At 49.7% G+C, this 15,763-nt stretch overlaps 1 protein-coding gene across 2 annotated transcripts in view; it reads left to right on the top strand.

The window, feature by feature from the left end:
• The window catches only part of LOC143770331 (uncharacterized), a 600,942-nt gene that overhangs the window by 78,108 nt on the left and 507,071 nt on the right, over positions 1-15,763 (top strand). For both annotated transcript variants that reach the window (XM_077259855.1, XM_077259863.1), the window contains one exon: positions 15,248-15,419. In XM_077259855.1, the coding sequence (XP_077115970.1) occupies positions 15,248-15,419 (172 nt within the window). The remainder of the gene's footprint in view (positions 1-15,247; positions 15,420-15,763) is intronic.

Here is a 15,763-nt window from a genome sequence, read left to right as displayed (position 1 = left end):
ACTCCCCCCAATTTTTCTTACATCTTGGCACCCATTGGGTTATTATTTGATTGTAGGGGAGTACCAGTGCATGCCTATTTGAGGCTTTCGGGCACAAGCTTGTAGCCCGCATCTATATACCTATCTTGGTATTGCTATTATCTTGGCTAAACAGCATGCTGATATAACATTTTATATTGTTACATACCAAACACTGAATTGCAGCAATTTTATTGCTAGATTATCTGTCAGTATACGACTACAGGTTTATGCATGCATTTGTTTCGGCCTTCAAATATTCATGTATGTCATACTTGAGGCTTTCTAGCATATGCTTGTAGCCCGCATGTATATATGGAGCGCCCCCACACTGCCGCAGGGCCGAGGGGTACCTGGAGCCGGGCCTCTAGGTCTCAGTCCTGGGGTTGTCACGGTGGCTAGACCCGGTCCGTGGCCCTGTCTGTCAGTGGGGGACGTCCGGTGCAATAAGTGGTGTTGTGACGGTGCAGTTGTGAGGTGCAGGTCGCGGTAAATAACAAGGACACCAGGTTGCAGTCTCTTTACCTCTTTACTGAAGGTTTTTGGAGACCTCAGTCCAGAGCGCTGTTAACTGGGTTGTCAGAGACCGGCCGGTCCAAAGGCACACCAGGAGTTCTCTTTACAGGTGGGAATCAGTGTCTACCTGCTAGCGCTGGGTGTTGTAGTTCTTCCCTGCTGAGCTCCCGGGATAGTCCTCACAACTGTTTCTGTCTGTCTCTGATGTTCGTTTTCTCCGTCCTCCAGATGATATGGTAGGACGCACCCGTATGACGGGGTAGGCCTGGAGTTCTTCCGGGACCCTAGAGTCGCCCCTCTCCCACAGCTGCCTCCGTTGTCTGCTTAGGTGTTAAGTGAGACAGCCAACCTATAATTGGCTGTCCGGCCGTGGTTTGCAGTGTACTTAAAGTCTCTTACTTGCTCGGCATTCCGGCCACCGACTGTTTGCGCCTCAGAAGGATGTTGCCTCGGTCTAACAGCATGACTCCTTCTGGTATTAATTCCTCTTTGCTGTATTCCCGTTGGTTCACTGGTTTGTTCTGCTCTGAGGATTCTGCCAGGATCCCATCCCTGACAGGTCCTCTCACTAGCTCTTCCCAGCTACTTCTCTCTGTCTTCCTGTCCAACCCCCAGTTTTACCAGAGTTGTGAGGAGTGGCCTACTAAATAGGACCACCCCCCCTGGTGGCCGGAGTGTGAAGTGTGGTGTGAGTGTACCTGGTCAGAGAAACTCCTTAGTGCAATCAGACGTACCATAGCTCCCCATAGTGGCGGAGCCACAGTACTGCAACAACCAGGACTCTGGGGTGCTGCACTCCCCCCCGGTTAAATCCAGTACTCCGGGACTGGGAAAACAAGAACAATAATACATGTTAACAGGAAACACACAAATTTTTGAAATAGCATAACAATTGAACATAACTATGCTTCCCTTTACGGGAGGTGAGGATTCTTGAACGTTGCAAAAGTTAGGTCATGCACAGTTTATGACTCTCAGTTCAGTGGTTGAAACAGCGGGGACCCCGGGTAAACAAAGGGGTCCCCCGTATGAAAGTTTTTTGAGCAATTCACCGTCCATTACTCTAGTGTCCATTTAAAAACCTGTAACAAAATATATGCATACAAACATTTTCAATTAAATAGCAGCCCTTATCAATACCTCCAAGTTTTGTAGCGGAGGGGAGTTTGATTTTGAGTGCTGCGTGTGGACCTTCGCAGCGCAGGGGTTGCTATTGGCCTAACAGGGCCCGCTATGCTTGCTACTGCTGGTGTAGTGCACTGTCTTCTAACTACACTTCTAGTGAGTCTGGGTAGCACTGGCAGGTTGGGGCTCTCAGAGCTGCGGTTATCAACAGTGGGTACAGCAGATTCACTGATAGCAGAGGGAGGATTTGCCGGCTCAATGGTTGGCATGGCTTCATCAGGTAAGGCTTGTTGAGGTAGCGAGGCCAGATGATCTGGTACCACCATTGGTTCTGGTGGGTCCGGCTGTTGAAACATTAGAACAGGCACCGCGATGGCTTGGTTTATCTGAGTCCAGGATTGGGGAAAGTCACCAAGGACGGTATGGAACATCTTCTCTTTTTCCACCGGCGGGGAGATTTCTGGGGCCGTGCCCCTCTCTTTCAACTTATCGGGGCAGACCTTAAGGTGATCCCTGGATACCGCTGTCGAGGTCTCCCCTCTGTCCTTGCTGATGAGACAGACCTTTGTGTTGTCGAAGTCGGATGGCAGGATGGTATACGGTTCCGCTTCCCATTGGTCATCGAGCTTATGTAATCTCCTCTTTCGTTTAAGTACCTGCTCACCAGGTGACAGGGGAATCGCAGGAGCGTGTTGATTGTAGTCCTTTTCTTGTTTCTGCCTAGCCTGGGCGAGACTTCTCTCTACACACTCCTGTACTTCACGGTATCTTTGCTGCCTTTCTGTATCCCAATCTGCCTCCGGCGAGGTATCTTCGGGTACTAGGACCCCCATGTCCAGATCAACGGGTAACCGACTAGACCTTCCTCGCATCAGGTACACTGGAGTACAGTTGGTGGAACTTACTGGGATGTGGTTGTACATATCCACCAGGTCAGGCAACTTTGTCGGCCACAGGTTCCGTTCCTCCACAGGCAAGGTCTTCAATAAATCGATCACTACCTGGTTCATCTTCTCGCACATCCCGTTGGTTTGAGGGTGGTACGGGGTGGTTCTGATCTTCTTACACCCGTACAGCTGGCAGAATTCTTGGAACACTTCTGCTTCAAAGGCAGGTCCCTGGTCGGTCAGTACCTTCTCTGGGTAGCCATGGGGTCTACAAAAGTGCTGCTGGAAGGCCCTGGCGGCAGTCCTGGCCGTTAGGTCTTTAACAGGCACAACCACCAAAAACCTGGAGTAGTGGTCCACGATGGTAAGGGCGTAGATATAGCCCGACCGGCTAGGTGTCAGCTTCACATGATCCAGCGCGACCAGTTCAAGCGGCCGTTTGGTGATGATAGGCCGCAGGGGAGCCCGTTGACTGTCACGGTCCTTTCTGCGCAGACCACATGGACCACACTCCCGACACCACTTCTCAATGGTTCTCTTCATGCCAATCCAATAGAACCTCCCTCGGAGTAGCTTCTCCAGCTTCTTCCATCCGAAGTGTCCGGCTCCATCATGGTAGGCTCCCAGAACCATGGGCGCATCTCGCCTTGGCACCACTATCTGCCACACCAATTCATGAGTACGTGGGTCGATGCTCCTCCTGCACAGCTTGCCATCATGGATAAACAGCTTGCTTCTCCCCTTCCACAGCTGTTGGGTTTCTTGTGGATCATCTGGGCCAGGGTGCAACCCAGCCTGCGTCAAGAGCTCCTTCACCTGACGGACCGCGGGGTCACTATCCTGGGTTTCTGCCCATCCATGGTGGGGCAGGGGATTCAGCGTGGCATCCGGTTGGTTCTTGTGCCTGTTCTTCACATGGTGAGAGTGCTGAGTGGCTTTGGGGCGATGGAAGGCAGGCAGCTCCACCTCTTCAAGTGCCTCTGGGTCTTCTCCCACTTCTGGTAAATTGGGCATTCGGGACAGAGCATCGGCATTGGCATTCTGGTGTCCTGCCCGGTATTTGATGGTGAAATCATAGTTGGACAGCCGGGCCATCCACCGCTGTTCCAAAGCCCCGAGTTTGGCAGTACCCAGATGCGTTAGCGGATTGTTGTCCGTGAAGACGGTGAATTTCGCGGAGGCCAGGTAGTGCTTAAACCTCTCTGTCACTGCCCAGACAAGGGCAAGGAATTCCAGTTTGAAGGAACTGTAGTTATCAGGGTTCCTTTCCGTGGGACGGAGTTTCCTGCTGGCGTAAGCGATCACTCTTTCCTTGCCTTTCTGGACTTGAGACAGCACGGCTCCTAGTCCCACATTACTGGCATCTGTGTACAGCACAAACGGTTGGTCGTATTCGGGGTAAGCCAGTACCTCTTCTCCCGTCAGTGCCGACTTCAAACAGGTGAAGGATTCCTCCAGCTCTTCGTTCCAATCAAAGGGGGTGTTCCTCCCCTTGGTCTTCTTTGGTTGGCCCACCAACAGGTTTTGCAAGGGTGCGGCCTTCTTGGTGAAGTCCTTAATGAACCTCCGGTAATAGCCTACCAGCCCGAGGAACTGCCGGACTTCGTGGAGGTCACTGGGCTTTGGCCAGTCCTTAATCACTGTGACCTTGTCGGGGTCTGGGGCCACTCCTTCAGCGCTCACCACATGGCCCAGGTACTGCACTTTAGGTTTCAGCAGATGACACTTGGACGGTTTCACCTTTAAGCCGAAGTTGGATAGGGCTTCAAACACCTCGCCCAGGTGCTTCAGGTGGTCTTCGTAGGTCTTAGAGAAGACAATGACATCATCCAAATATAGCAGCACGGTTTCAAAGTTCAGGTGTCCCAGGCAGCACTCCATCATCCTCTGGAACGTTCCGGGAGCATTGCACAATCCGAAGGGCATGTAGTTGAACTCACAGAGACCCATTGGCGTCGTGAAGGCCGTCTTCTCCTTGTCCACCTCCGCTACAGGAACCTGCCAGTACCCACTGGTGAGATCTAAGGTAGAGAAGTAATTAGCAGATTTTAAGGCAGCCAGAGACTCCTCTATCCTAGGCAGTGGGTATGCGTCCTTATGTGTAATGCGATTCAACTGCCTGTAATCAACGCACATCCTCATTGTACCATCTTTCTTTTTAACAAGGACTAACGGAGCTGCCCAGGGGCTACAGCTGTCTCTCACCACCCCAGCCTCCTTCATTTCCCGCAACATGTCCTTGGCACACTGGTAATGAGCTGGGGGTACAGGGTGATATCTCTCTTTTATGGGTCGGTGATCTCCCGTGGGGATGTGATGTTGGATCCCTTTCACCTGCCCAAAATCTGAGGGGTGTTTGCTGAATATCTGCTCGTACTCGTGTACCACCCTGTAGGCCCCCTGTTTTTGATGGGATGGGGTAGAGTCAGTGCCCACATGCAATTCCCGACACCAGTCCTTCGAGGGCTCTGCAGAACCTTTGTTCTCCGCCAAGTTTGACGGGACCAAGGGTTCAGGTGTCTGTATCACATTATTATTAACAGTGAACAATTTGGCGAGCGTGGTATACTTGGTGAGGTGTTGTGAATTTGCTTTTTGCTCCCTCTAGTGGTTACTAGTTTTTTGACTCTGGTTTTTCTATCATTCCTTTTATCCGCACCTGGGTCGTTAGTTAGGGGTGTTGCTATATTAGCTCCCTGGACCTTCAGTTCAATGCCTGGCAACGTAGTTATCAGAGCTAGTCTGCTGTGCTCTTGTCTACTGATCCTGGTTCCAGTTATATCAGCTAAGTCTGCCTTTTGCTTTTTGCTATTTGTTTTGGTTTTGCATTTTTGTCCAGCTTGTTCCTAATCTATATCTTGACCTTTGCTGGAAGCTCTAGGGAGCTGGTGTTCTCCCCCCGGACCGTTAGACGGTTCGGGGGTTCTTGAATTTCCAGTGTGGATTTTGATAGGGTTTTTGTTGACCATATAAGTTACCTTTCTTTATTCTGCTATCAGTAAGCGGGCCTCTCTGTGCTAAACCTGGTTCATTTCTGTGTTTGTCATTTCCTCTTACCTCACCGTCATTATTTGTGGGGGGCTTCTATCCAGCTTTGGGGTCCCCTTCTCTGGAGGCAAGAAAGGTCTTTGTTTTCCTCTACTAGGGGTAGCTAGATTCTCCGGCTGGCGCGTGTCATCTAGAATCAACGTAGGAATGATCCCCGGCTACTTCTAGTGTTGGCGTTAGGAGTAGATATATGGTCAAACCAGTTACCACTGCCCTATGAGCTGGATTTTTGTATTCTGCAGACTTCCACGTTCCTCTGAGACCCTCGCCATTGGGGTCATAACAGTTTGCCAGGCCAGTATTAAATGTTTAATGCATTGCAGAAGAGGGATTATAAGAAAGAAGATTCTGAGTTTTTTTTTTTTTTTTTCTTCTTCCCCTTTACCTCAGAGTGGCTATGCTTGCTGCAGACATGAATGTCCAGACCTTGATTACAAGTGTGGACCAGCTGGCTACTCGTGTGCAGGGCATACAAGACTATGTTATCAGAAATCCTAGGTCAGAACCTAAAATACCGATTCCTGAACTGTTTTCCGGAGACAGGTTTAAGTTTAGGAATTTCGTGAATAATTGTAAATTGTTTTTGTCCCTGAGACCCTGTTCATCTGGAGATTCTGCTCAGCAAGTAAAAATTGTTATTTCGTTCTTACGGGGCGACCCTCAGGATTGGGCTTTTTCGCTGGCGCCAGGAGATCCGGCATTGGCTGATCTTGATGCGTTTTTTCTGGCGCTCGGTTTACTTTATGAGGAACCCAATCTTGAGATTCAGGCAGAAAAGGCCTTGCTGGCTATGTCTCAGGGGCAGGACGAGGCTGAAGTGTATTGCCAAAAATTTCGGAAATGGTCCGTGCTGACACATTGGAACGAGTGTGCACTGGCCGCTAATTTTAGAAATGGCCTTTCTGAAGCCATTAAGAATGTTATGGTGGGTTTTCCCATTCCCACAGGTCTGAATGATACTATGGCACTGGCTATTCAAATTGACCGGCGGTTGCGGGAGCGCAAAACCGCAAATTCCCTCATGGTGTTGTCTGAACAGACACCTAATTCGGTGCAATGTGATAGAAAAACCGCAAATTCCCTCATGGTGTTGTCTGAACAGACACCTGATTTAATGCAATGTGATAGAATCCTGACTAGAAATGAGCGGAAAATTCATAGACGCCGGAATGGCTTGTGCTACTACTGTGGTGATTCTACACATGTTATCTCAGCATGCTCTAAACGTATAGCTAAGGTTGTTAGTCCTGTCACCGTTGGTAATTTGCAACCTAAATTTATTCTGTCTGTAACTTTGATTTGCTCACTGTCATCTTATCCTGTCATGGCGTTTGTAGATTCAGGTGCTGCCCTGAGTCTCATGGATCTCTCATTTGCTAAGCGCTGCGGTTTTACTCTTGAACCATTAGAAAATCCTATTCCTCTTAGGGGTATTGATGCTACACCATTGGCAGCAAATAAACCGCAGTATTGGACACAGGTTACCATGAGCATGATTCCTGAACACCGCGAGGTGATACGTTTCCTGGTTTTACATAAAATGCATGATTTGGTTGTTTTAGGGCTGCCATGGTTACAGACCCATAATCCAGTCCTGGACTGGAAGGCTATGTCAGTCTCAAGTTGGGGCTGTCGTGGTATTCATGGGGATTCCCTGCCTGTGTCTATTGCTTCTTCTACGCCTTCGGAAGTTCCGGAGTATTTGTCTGATTATCAGGATGTCTTCAGTGAGTCTGAGTCCAGTGCACTGCCTCCTCATAGGGACTGTGACTGTGCTATAGATTTGATCCCAGGCAGTAAATTTCCTAAGGGAAGACTGTTTAATCTGTCGGTACCTGAACATACCGCTATGCGTTCATATATCAAGGAGTCTCTGGAGAAAGGACATATTCGTCCGTCTTCTTCCCCTCTTGGTGCGGGATTCTTTTTTGTGGCAAAAAAGGACGGATCTTTGAGACCTTGTATTGATTATCGGCTTTTAAATAAGATCACTGTCAAATTTCAGTATCCTTTACCGCTGTTGTCTGACTTGTTTGCCCGGATTAAGGGTGCCAAGTGGTTCACCAAGATAGACCTTCGTGGTGCGTACAACCTTGTGCGCATTAAGCAAGGTGATGAATGGAAAACCGCATTCAATACGCCCGAAGGTCATTTTGAGTACTTGGTGATGCCTTTTGGGCTCTCCAATGCGCCTTCAGTTTTTCAGTCCTTTATGCATGACATTTTCCGGAAGTATCTGGATAAATTTTTGATTGTTTATCTGGATGATATTTTGGTTTTTTCTGATAATTGGGATTCGCATGTGGAGCAGGTCAGGTTGGTCTTTAAAATTTTGCGTGAAAATTCTTTGTTTGTCAAGGGCTCAAAGTGTCTCTTTGGTGTACAGAAGGTTCCCTTTTTGGGGTTCATTTTTTCCCCTTCTGCTGTGGAGATGGACCCAGTCAAGGTCCGAGCTATTCTTGATTGGACTCAGCCCTCGTCAGTTAAGAGTCTTCAGAAGTTCTTGGGCTTCGCTAACTTCTACCGTCGTTTTATCGCTAATTTTTCTAGCATTGTGAAACCTTTGACGGATATGACCAAGAAGGGCTCCGATGTGGCTAACTGGGCTCCTGCTGCCGTGGAGGCTTTCCAGGAGTTGAAACGCCGGTTTACTTCGGCACCTGTTTTGTGCCAGCCTGACGTCTCACTTCCCTTTCAGGTTGAGGTGGATGCTTCGGAGATTGGGGCAGGGGCCGTTTTGTCGCAGAGAGGCCCTGGTTGCTCTGTTATGAAACCTTGTGCCTTTTTCTCTAGGAAGTTTTCGCCTGCCGAGCGAAATTATGATGTGGGCAATCGGGAGTTGTTGGCCATGAAATGGGCATTTGAGGAGTGGCGTCATTGGCTCGAGGGTGCTAAGCATCGTGTGGTGGTCTTGACTGACCACAAAAATCTGATGTATCTCGAGTCTGCTAAACGCCTTAATCCGAGACAGGCCCGCTGGTCATTGTTTTTCTCCCGCTTTGATTTTGTTGTCTCGTATTTACCAGGTTCAAAGAATGTGAAGGCCGATGCTCTTTCTAGGAGCTTTGTGCCTGATGCTCCTGGAGTCGCTGATCCTGTTGGTATTCTTAAAGATGGAGTTATCTTGTCAGCTATTTCTCCGGATCTGCGACGTGTGTTGCAGAGATTTCAGGCTGATAGGCCTGAGTCTTGTCCACCTGACAGACTATTTGTCCCGGATAAGTGGACCAGCAGAGTCATTTCCGAGGTTCATTCCTCGGTGTTGGCAGGTCACCCGGGAATTTTTGGCACCAGAGATCTGGTGGCCAGGTCCTTTTGGTGGCCTTCCTTGTCAAGGGATGTGCGGTCATTTGTGCAGTCCTGTGGGACTTGTGCTCGAGCTAAGCCTTGCTGTTCTCGTGCCAGCGGTTTGCTCTTGCCTTTGCCTGTCCCGAAGAGACCTTGGACACATATCTCCATGGATTTCATTTCTGATCTTCCGCTATCTCAGGGCATGTCCGTTATCTGGGTGATATGTGATCGTTTCTCCAAGATGGTCCATTTGGTTCCTTTGCCTAAGCTGCCTTCATCTTCCGATCTGGTTCCTGTGTTTTTCCAGAACGTGGTTCGTTTGCACGGCATCCCTGAGAATATTGTGTCAGACAGAGGATCCCAGTTCGTTTCCAGGTTCTGGCGATCCTTTTGTAGTAGGATGGGCATTGATTTGTCGTTTTCGTCTGCTTTCCATCCTCAGACTAATGGACAGACGGAGCGAACCAATCAGACTTTGGAGGCTTATTTGAGGTGTTTTGTCTCTGCTGATCAGGACGATTGGGTGACATTCTTGCCGTTGGCTGAGTTTGCCCTTAATAATCGGGCTAGTTCCGCCACCTTGGTTTCGCCTTTTTTCTGCAACTCTGGTTTCCATCCTCGCTTTTCTTCGGGTCATGTGGAGCCTTCTGACTGTCCTGGGGTGGATTCTGTGGTGGATAGGTTGCAGCAGATCTGGAATCATGTGGTGGACAACTTGAAGTTGTCACAGGAGAAGGCTCAGCGCTTTGCCAACCGCCGCCGCGGTGTGGGTCCCCGACTACGCGTTGGGGATTTGGTGTGGCTTTCTTCCCGCTTTGTTCCTATGAAGGTCTCCTCTCCCAAATTTAAACCTCGTTTTATTGGGCCTTACAAGATATTGGAAATCCTTAATCCTGTATCTTTTCGTCTGGATCTTCCTGTGTCGTTTGCTATTCACAATGTATTTCATAGGTCCTTGTTGCGGCGGTACATTGTGCCTGTAGTTCCTTCTGCTGAGCCTCCTGCTCCGGTGTTGGTGGAGGGCGAGTTGGAGTACGTGGTGGAGAAGATCTTGGATTCTCGCCTCTCCAGGCGGAGGCTTCAGTACCTGGTCAAGTGGAAGGGCTATGGTCAGGAGGATAATTCCTGGGTGGTCGCCTCTGATGTTCATGCGGCCGATTTGGTTCGTGCCTTTAATGCCGCTCATCCTGATCGCCCTGGTGGTCGTGGTGAGGGTTCGGTGACCCCTCACTAAGGGGGGGGTACTGTTGTGAATTTGCTTTTTGCTCCCTCTAGTGGTTACTAGTTTTTTGACTCTGGTTTTTCTATCATTCCTTTTATCCGCACCTGGGTCGTTAGTTAGGGGTGTTGCTATATTAGCTCCCTGGACCTTCAGTTCAATGCCTGGCAACGTAGTTATCAGAGCTAGTCTGCTGTGCTCTTGTCTACTGATCCTGGTTCCAGTTATATCAGCTAAGTCTGCCTTTTGCTTTTTGCTATTTGTTTTGGTTTTGCATTTTTGTCCAGCTTGTTCCTAATCTATATCTTGACCTTTGCTGGAAGCTCTAGGGAGCTGGTGTTCTCCCCCCGGACCGTTAGACGGTTCGGGGGTTCTTGAATTTCCAGTGTGGATTTTGATAGGGTTTTTGTTGACCATATAAGTTACCTTTCTTTATTCTGCTATCAGTAAGCGGGCCTCTCTGTGCTAAACCTGGTTCATTTCTGTGTTTGTCATTTCCTCTTACCTCACCGTCATTATTTGTGGGGGGCTTCTATCCAGCTTTGGGGTCCCCTTCTCTGGAGGCAAGAAAGGTCTTTGTTTTCCTCTACTAGGGGTAGCTAGATTCTCCGGCTGGCGCGTGTCATCTAGAATCAACGTAGGAATGATCCCCGGCTACTTCTAGTGTTGGCGTTAGGAGTAGATATATGGTCAAACCAGTTACCACTGCCCTATGAGCTGGATTTTTGTATTCTGCAGACTTCCACGTTCCTCTGAGACCCTCGCCATTGGGGTCATAACAGTGAGGTGAACCTCTTCCTCCCCACAATTGAGGACACGTACGGGCACTCTCCCCTGACGGACGTCGACCACCCCCCGGGCTGTCAGAACAGTAGGCCTATGGTCTGAATATACGGGTTCTACCAAGGCCTGATAGTCCCTACCCCTGAGGCCTATGGCTGCTCGACACCATATTAACATTTCACTCTTGGGGGGTATCGCGATGGGGTTTGAATCACTCACAGTGACACGACCAATCTCACCACCAGTCAGCTCTACCTGCTGTCTCTGCATCAGAGCTCTGATTTCCTTCTGCAGGGCACGTTGCTCACTGTGGCCAGCAGTTTCTGCCACCTGTTGCAACAAAACAATCACTTCTGCAAGACAATTTTCTATAACATTAGTACCAAGAGTCATCATGGGATTACATTCTCGACGATCAATATCAACAATCACAATCCCTTGGACTTTCAATTCCACCCGCCCCACTTTGATGGTGACCTCCTTATACCCCACTTGTGGCAACGGCTGACCATTACTGGCGATTATGGTGAAATCATCGTCAGGGCCACGAGTAATATCAGCGTCCTCCCAATACCGTTTGTAGAGCACGTAAGGTATAGTCGTCACCTGAGAACCGGTGTCCAGCAAAGCATTCAAGGGGATTCCATCAATCACTACAGGGAGAACTGGTCGTCCTCCAATATACTTGGTTCTCCAATGCTGCGGGCCTGACCGTCCTACTCCTGGGGGTTGGCCCTTTGCCCCAGGGGTTGCTCGTTTAAAGGACAGTACCTTGCAAGATGGCCCACCTGGTGACAGCGGCGGCAGATGGGTCGTCCATCCTGGTGGAAGCGATCGTCGGGCCGGCTCCTGGTCGGCGGAGTCCTCCTCTGTCACATCCAAGGGACATCCTCCGGGCTGGAAGCCAACTGGATCTTCTCTTTGGGGGCCTCCTGTAGGGACTGCACCGTCCGGGCCAGGGCAGCAACGCTCTTGGTTAGCTCTTGCATCTGGAGACGGAGTCCTGCAGGGGAGTCATCCTCGAAGCTCTGGGCGTCGGCCTCCGCGGCAACTGGGGTATCCGATGCCACCTCCTGGTGGTATGTGAGGGCGGGGCGCCTGGGTGGTACTGCGCGGCTGGGCTGTCGCTCCTGCAATGCCTGGATAGCTTTATCTTTAAACTGCACAAAAGTCAAGTCTGGATTTTGCATGGCCAGGAAGTGCAATTGGCCCCGCTGGTGACTGCACAGGAGCCCCTCAATGAACCGCTCCTTCAGGATTTTATCTTCATCCTGCATGCTGCCGGGGTCACTCTGCTTAATGGCCCGCATCGCTTCCTGGAGATTAAGGGCATAGTCCCGTAAGCTGTCCTGTGGCCTTTGTTTGCATCCATAAAAAGTCAGTTTAATTTCTGTAGCAGTGCGAGTATCAAAGGTGGCTTTAAGCTTGTTGTGCAGTTTCTTTATCCTCAGCGGGCCAGGATTTCAATTCTCTCAGAGCCGCCCCAAAGAGTTGGCCGGCTATCATATGGACCTTCTGAGGCTCGGTTAGGGGATAGAACTCGAGCAGGCTGCAGAGCCCCTCCTTAAAGTCAGTGAACGTATGCGACTCCCCAGAGTATCGCGGAAGCCAAGCCGCTCCGGGCAGGTACGGCATAGAGAAGGGCATTATGGCTTTTGTGTTAGCGGCAGCGTCCGGCTGGTTGGGAGGAACAGCGGGTTCTGCGGCTACCGGTGGTGATATTAGGGCCGCGGCTCCGTCCGCTGCGGGGACCGGAGCTGCCCCTGCGTCCGCGGCTGCGACCGCCACCTCCTCTCCTCCCGACTCAGACATGGCTGTCCCTTCCTCCCACGAACCTGCTGGAGGTCGGAGTTCCTCTTCCGGGATTGGCGCTTTACCGCGCTTTCCGTTCCGCGCTTCTTTTGGCTGATTCCGCCCACGTAGCTAAGGCTCCTCCCTCCGTGCACGGCAATGGCGAATTTTTGGCGGCAAATGGCACAACACACAGTCCTCTTAATAAAGTACAGTCCAAGCACAACAAATCACAGTCTCTAGGCACACATGACCTGATTCTTCAGGCTTAAGTAGATCCTGTTCGTGACGCCAAGATTTGGAGCGCCCCCACACCGCCGCAGGGCCGAGGGGTACCCGGAGCCGGGCCTCTAGGTCTCAGTCCTGGGGTTGTCACGGTGGCTAGACTCGGTCTGTGGCCCTGTCTGTCAGTGGGGGACGTCCGGTGCAATAAGTGGTGTTGTGACGGTGCAGTTATGAGGTGCAGGTCGCGGTAAATAACAAGGACACCAGGTTGCAGTCTCTTTACCTCTTTACTGAAGGTTTTTGGAGACCTCAGTCCAGAGCTCTGTTAACTGGGTTGTCAGAGACCGGCCGGTCCAAAGGCACACCAGGAGTTCTCTTTACAGGTGGGAATCAGTGTCTACCTGCTAGCGCTGGGTGTTGTAGTTCTTCCCTGCTGAGTTCCCAGGATAGTCCTCACAACTGTTTCTGTCTGTCTCTGATGTTCGTTTTCTCCGTCCTCCAGATGATATGGTAGGACGCACCCGTATGACGGGGTAGGCCTGGAGTTCTTCCGGGACCCTAGAGTCGCCCCTCTCCCGCAGCTGCCTCCGTTGTCTGCTTAGGTGTTAAGTGAGACAGCCAACCTATAATTGGCTGTCCGGCCGTGGTTTGCAGTGTACTTAAAGTCTCTTACTTGCTCGGCGTTCCGGCCACCGACTGTTTGCGCCTCAGAAGGATGTTGCCTCGGTCTAACAGCACGACTCCTTCTGGTATTAATTCCTCTTTGCTGTATTCCCGTTGGTTCACTGGTTTGTTCTGCTCTGAGGATTCTGCCAGGATCCCATCCCTGACAGGTCCTCTCACTAGCTCTTCCCAGCTACTTCTCTCTGTCTTCCTGTCCAACCCCCAGTTTTACCAGAGTTGTGAGGAGTGGCCTACTAAATAGGACCACCCCCCCTGGTGGCCGGAGTGTGAAGTGTGGTGTGAGTGTACCTGGTCAGAGAAACTCCTTAGTGCAATCAGACGTACCATAGCTCCCCATAGTGGCGGAGCCACAGTACTGCAACAACCAGGACTCTGGGGTGCTGCATATACCTATCTTGGTACTGCCATCATCTTGGCTAAACAGCATGCTGATATAACACTTTATACTGTTATATACCAAACACTGAATTGCAGTAATTTTATTGCTAGATTATCTGTCAGTGCACGAGTACAGGTTTACGTATGCATTTGTTTTGGCCTTCATATATTCATGTATGTCATATTGGACCGTCACATGTTTAAACAGGATACATTTTGTACATATATAGCACTTTATCCATGCAGTGTTGTTATTTCATGATATTTGTGCTTAGGGGTGGTGATTCATGGTTCTGTATCCAGACCTTTTTAAATGGTTTTATATGTTTGTCATGTTCTTTGAGGTGTAATTAAACATTTTTTGATATTTTCACATATTTTATGGGTTTGCATACCATTATTGGTCGAGTCTTTTTTCTTTTGTGTTTATAGTATTCCATTTACTGACCAGGTTTTGCACCCCATCTCCATTTTGTTGTGCAGGGGTGCACCACTTATATCAATTATCCACATAGCAGTATACAGCACAGCCCACATAGTATACAGCACAGCCCACATAGTATACAGCACAGCCCACTTAGCAGTATATATGCACAGCCCACACAGTAGTATACAGCACTGCCCACACAGTAGTATACAGCAGAGCCCACATAGTAGTATATAGCACAGCCCACACAGTAGTATACAGCAGAGTCCACATAGTAGTATATACTATAGCACAGCCCACACAGTAGTATACAGCATAGCCCACACAGTAGTATACAGCACAGCCCACACAGTAGTATATAGAACAGCCCACATAGTATACAGCAGAGCCCACATCTCTCCTCCCCCCTAGAATGGCCCCACAGTCAAGTAAAAAAAAAAAGCAACACACTCCTCACCTCACCTCATGCCCGCGTTGCTCCCTGCTCCTGTCTCGGCAGCTGCCGCTGCACTGCCTGAGACACAGTGAGTGCGCGCGCACCCGCAGTGTCAGAGGCAGAGCGGGAATGATGGGAGAGGGAGCGTCAGCAGATGCTTTCTCCTCCATCATTGCATTCAATTCAACTGTACCGGCATCATAGACGCTGGTATAGTTGAATGTGGCGGCGGCGCTGGGGGGGAAGGGTGAGTCGGTGCGCAGCGGCCCACTACTGGCACTTGCCAGAACTGCCCGATGGCCAGTCCGGCCCTGGTTTTGTGTGAGTAAATCCTCCCCTCTAGCTGAAAACGAATTAGACCCTTTATTAATATGTATCTCTGTATAGTACGCTGACGTGTGATCTTTCTTGTGTTCCAGAAATATAAGAGTAAAAAAATTGATAGAAAAACCTTGGCCCGGAAGATACTACAGGATATTTATGTTGGAGGAAGAGAAGCCGTGATCGGATTATGGGTCAGTCTCTATGTGTTACATAGACGACATAATTTCTCCAGCGTGGAAGCTGCACTGGATGAGCTCAGTCACAGAGGTAATATTGTGTATGATGTGTCAGCTATGAATAAGGATTTATATACTTTATAATGAGTGCAATAATAATTATCTGATTGACGTGACAGGAAGGAAAAGTAGTGGAATTATGGAAATTAGGGAATGGAGACATGATAATTATTTGCAAATTTCGAAAAAAAAATGGAAACAATTTATTTGAAACATCTTCATTTATTCAGTATAGAGTATAGTAGAGTGCCACGTGCAGAAATCTCCGCACTTACACACCAACACCAGGATGCATGTACCTCTTTGACCTGTCCCGGCGCCTGCGCACTGCAGTACTTTGCTCTGCCCTCAACAGGGCAGACAAAGTACGCCTGC

Source organism: Ranitomeya variabilis, chromosome 1 (assembly GCF_051348905.1).
Source record: "Ranitomeya variabilis isolate aRanVar5 chromosome 1, aRanVar5.hap1, whole genome shotgun sequence".
Lineage (NCBI taxonomy): Eukaryota > Metazoa > Chordata > Amphibia > Anura > Dendrobatidae > Ranitomeya > Ranitomeya variabilis.
This window is presented reverse-complemented; position numbering and strand designations above follow the sequence as displayed.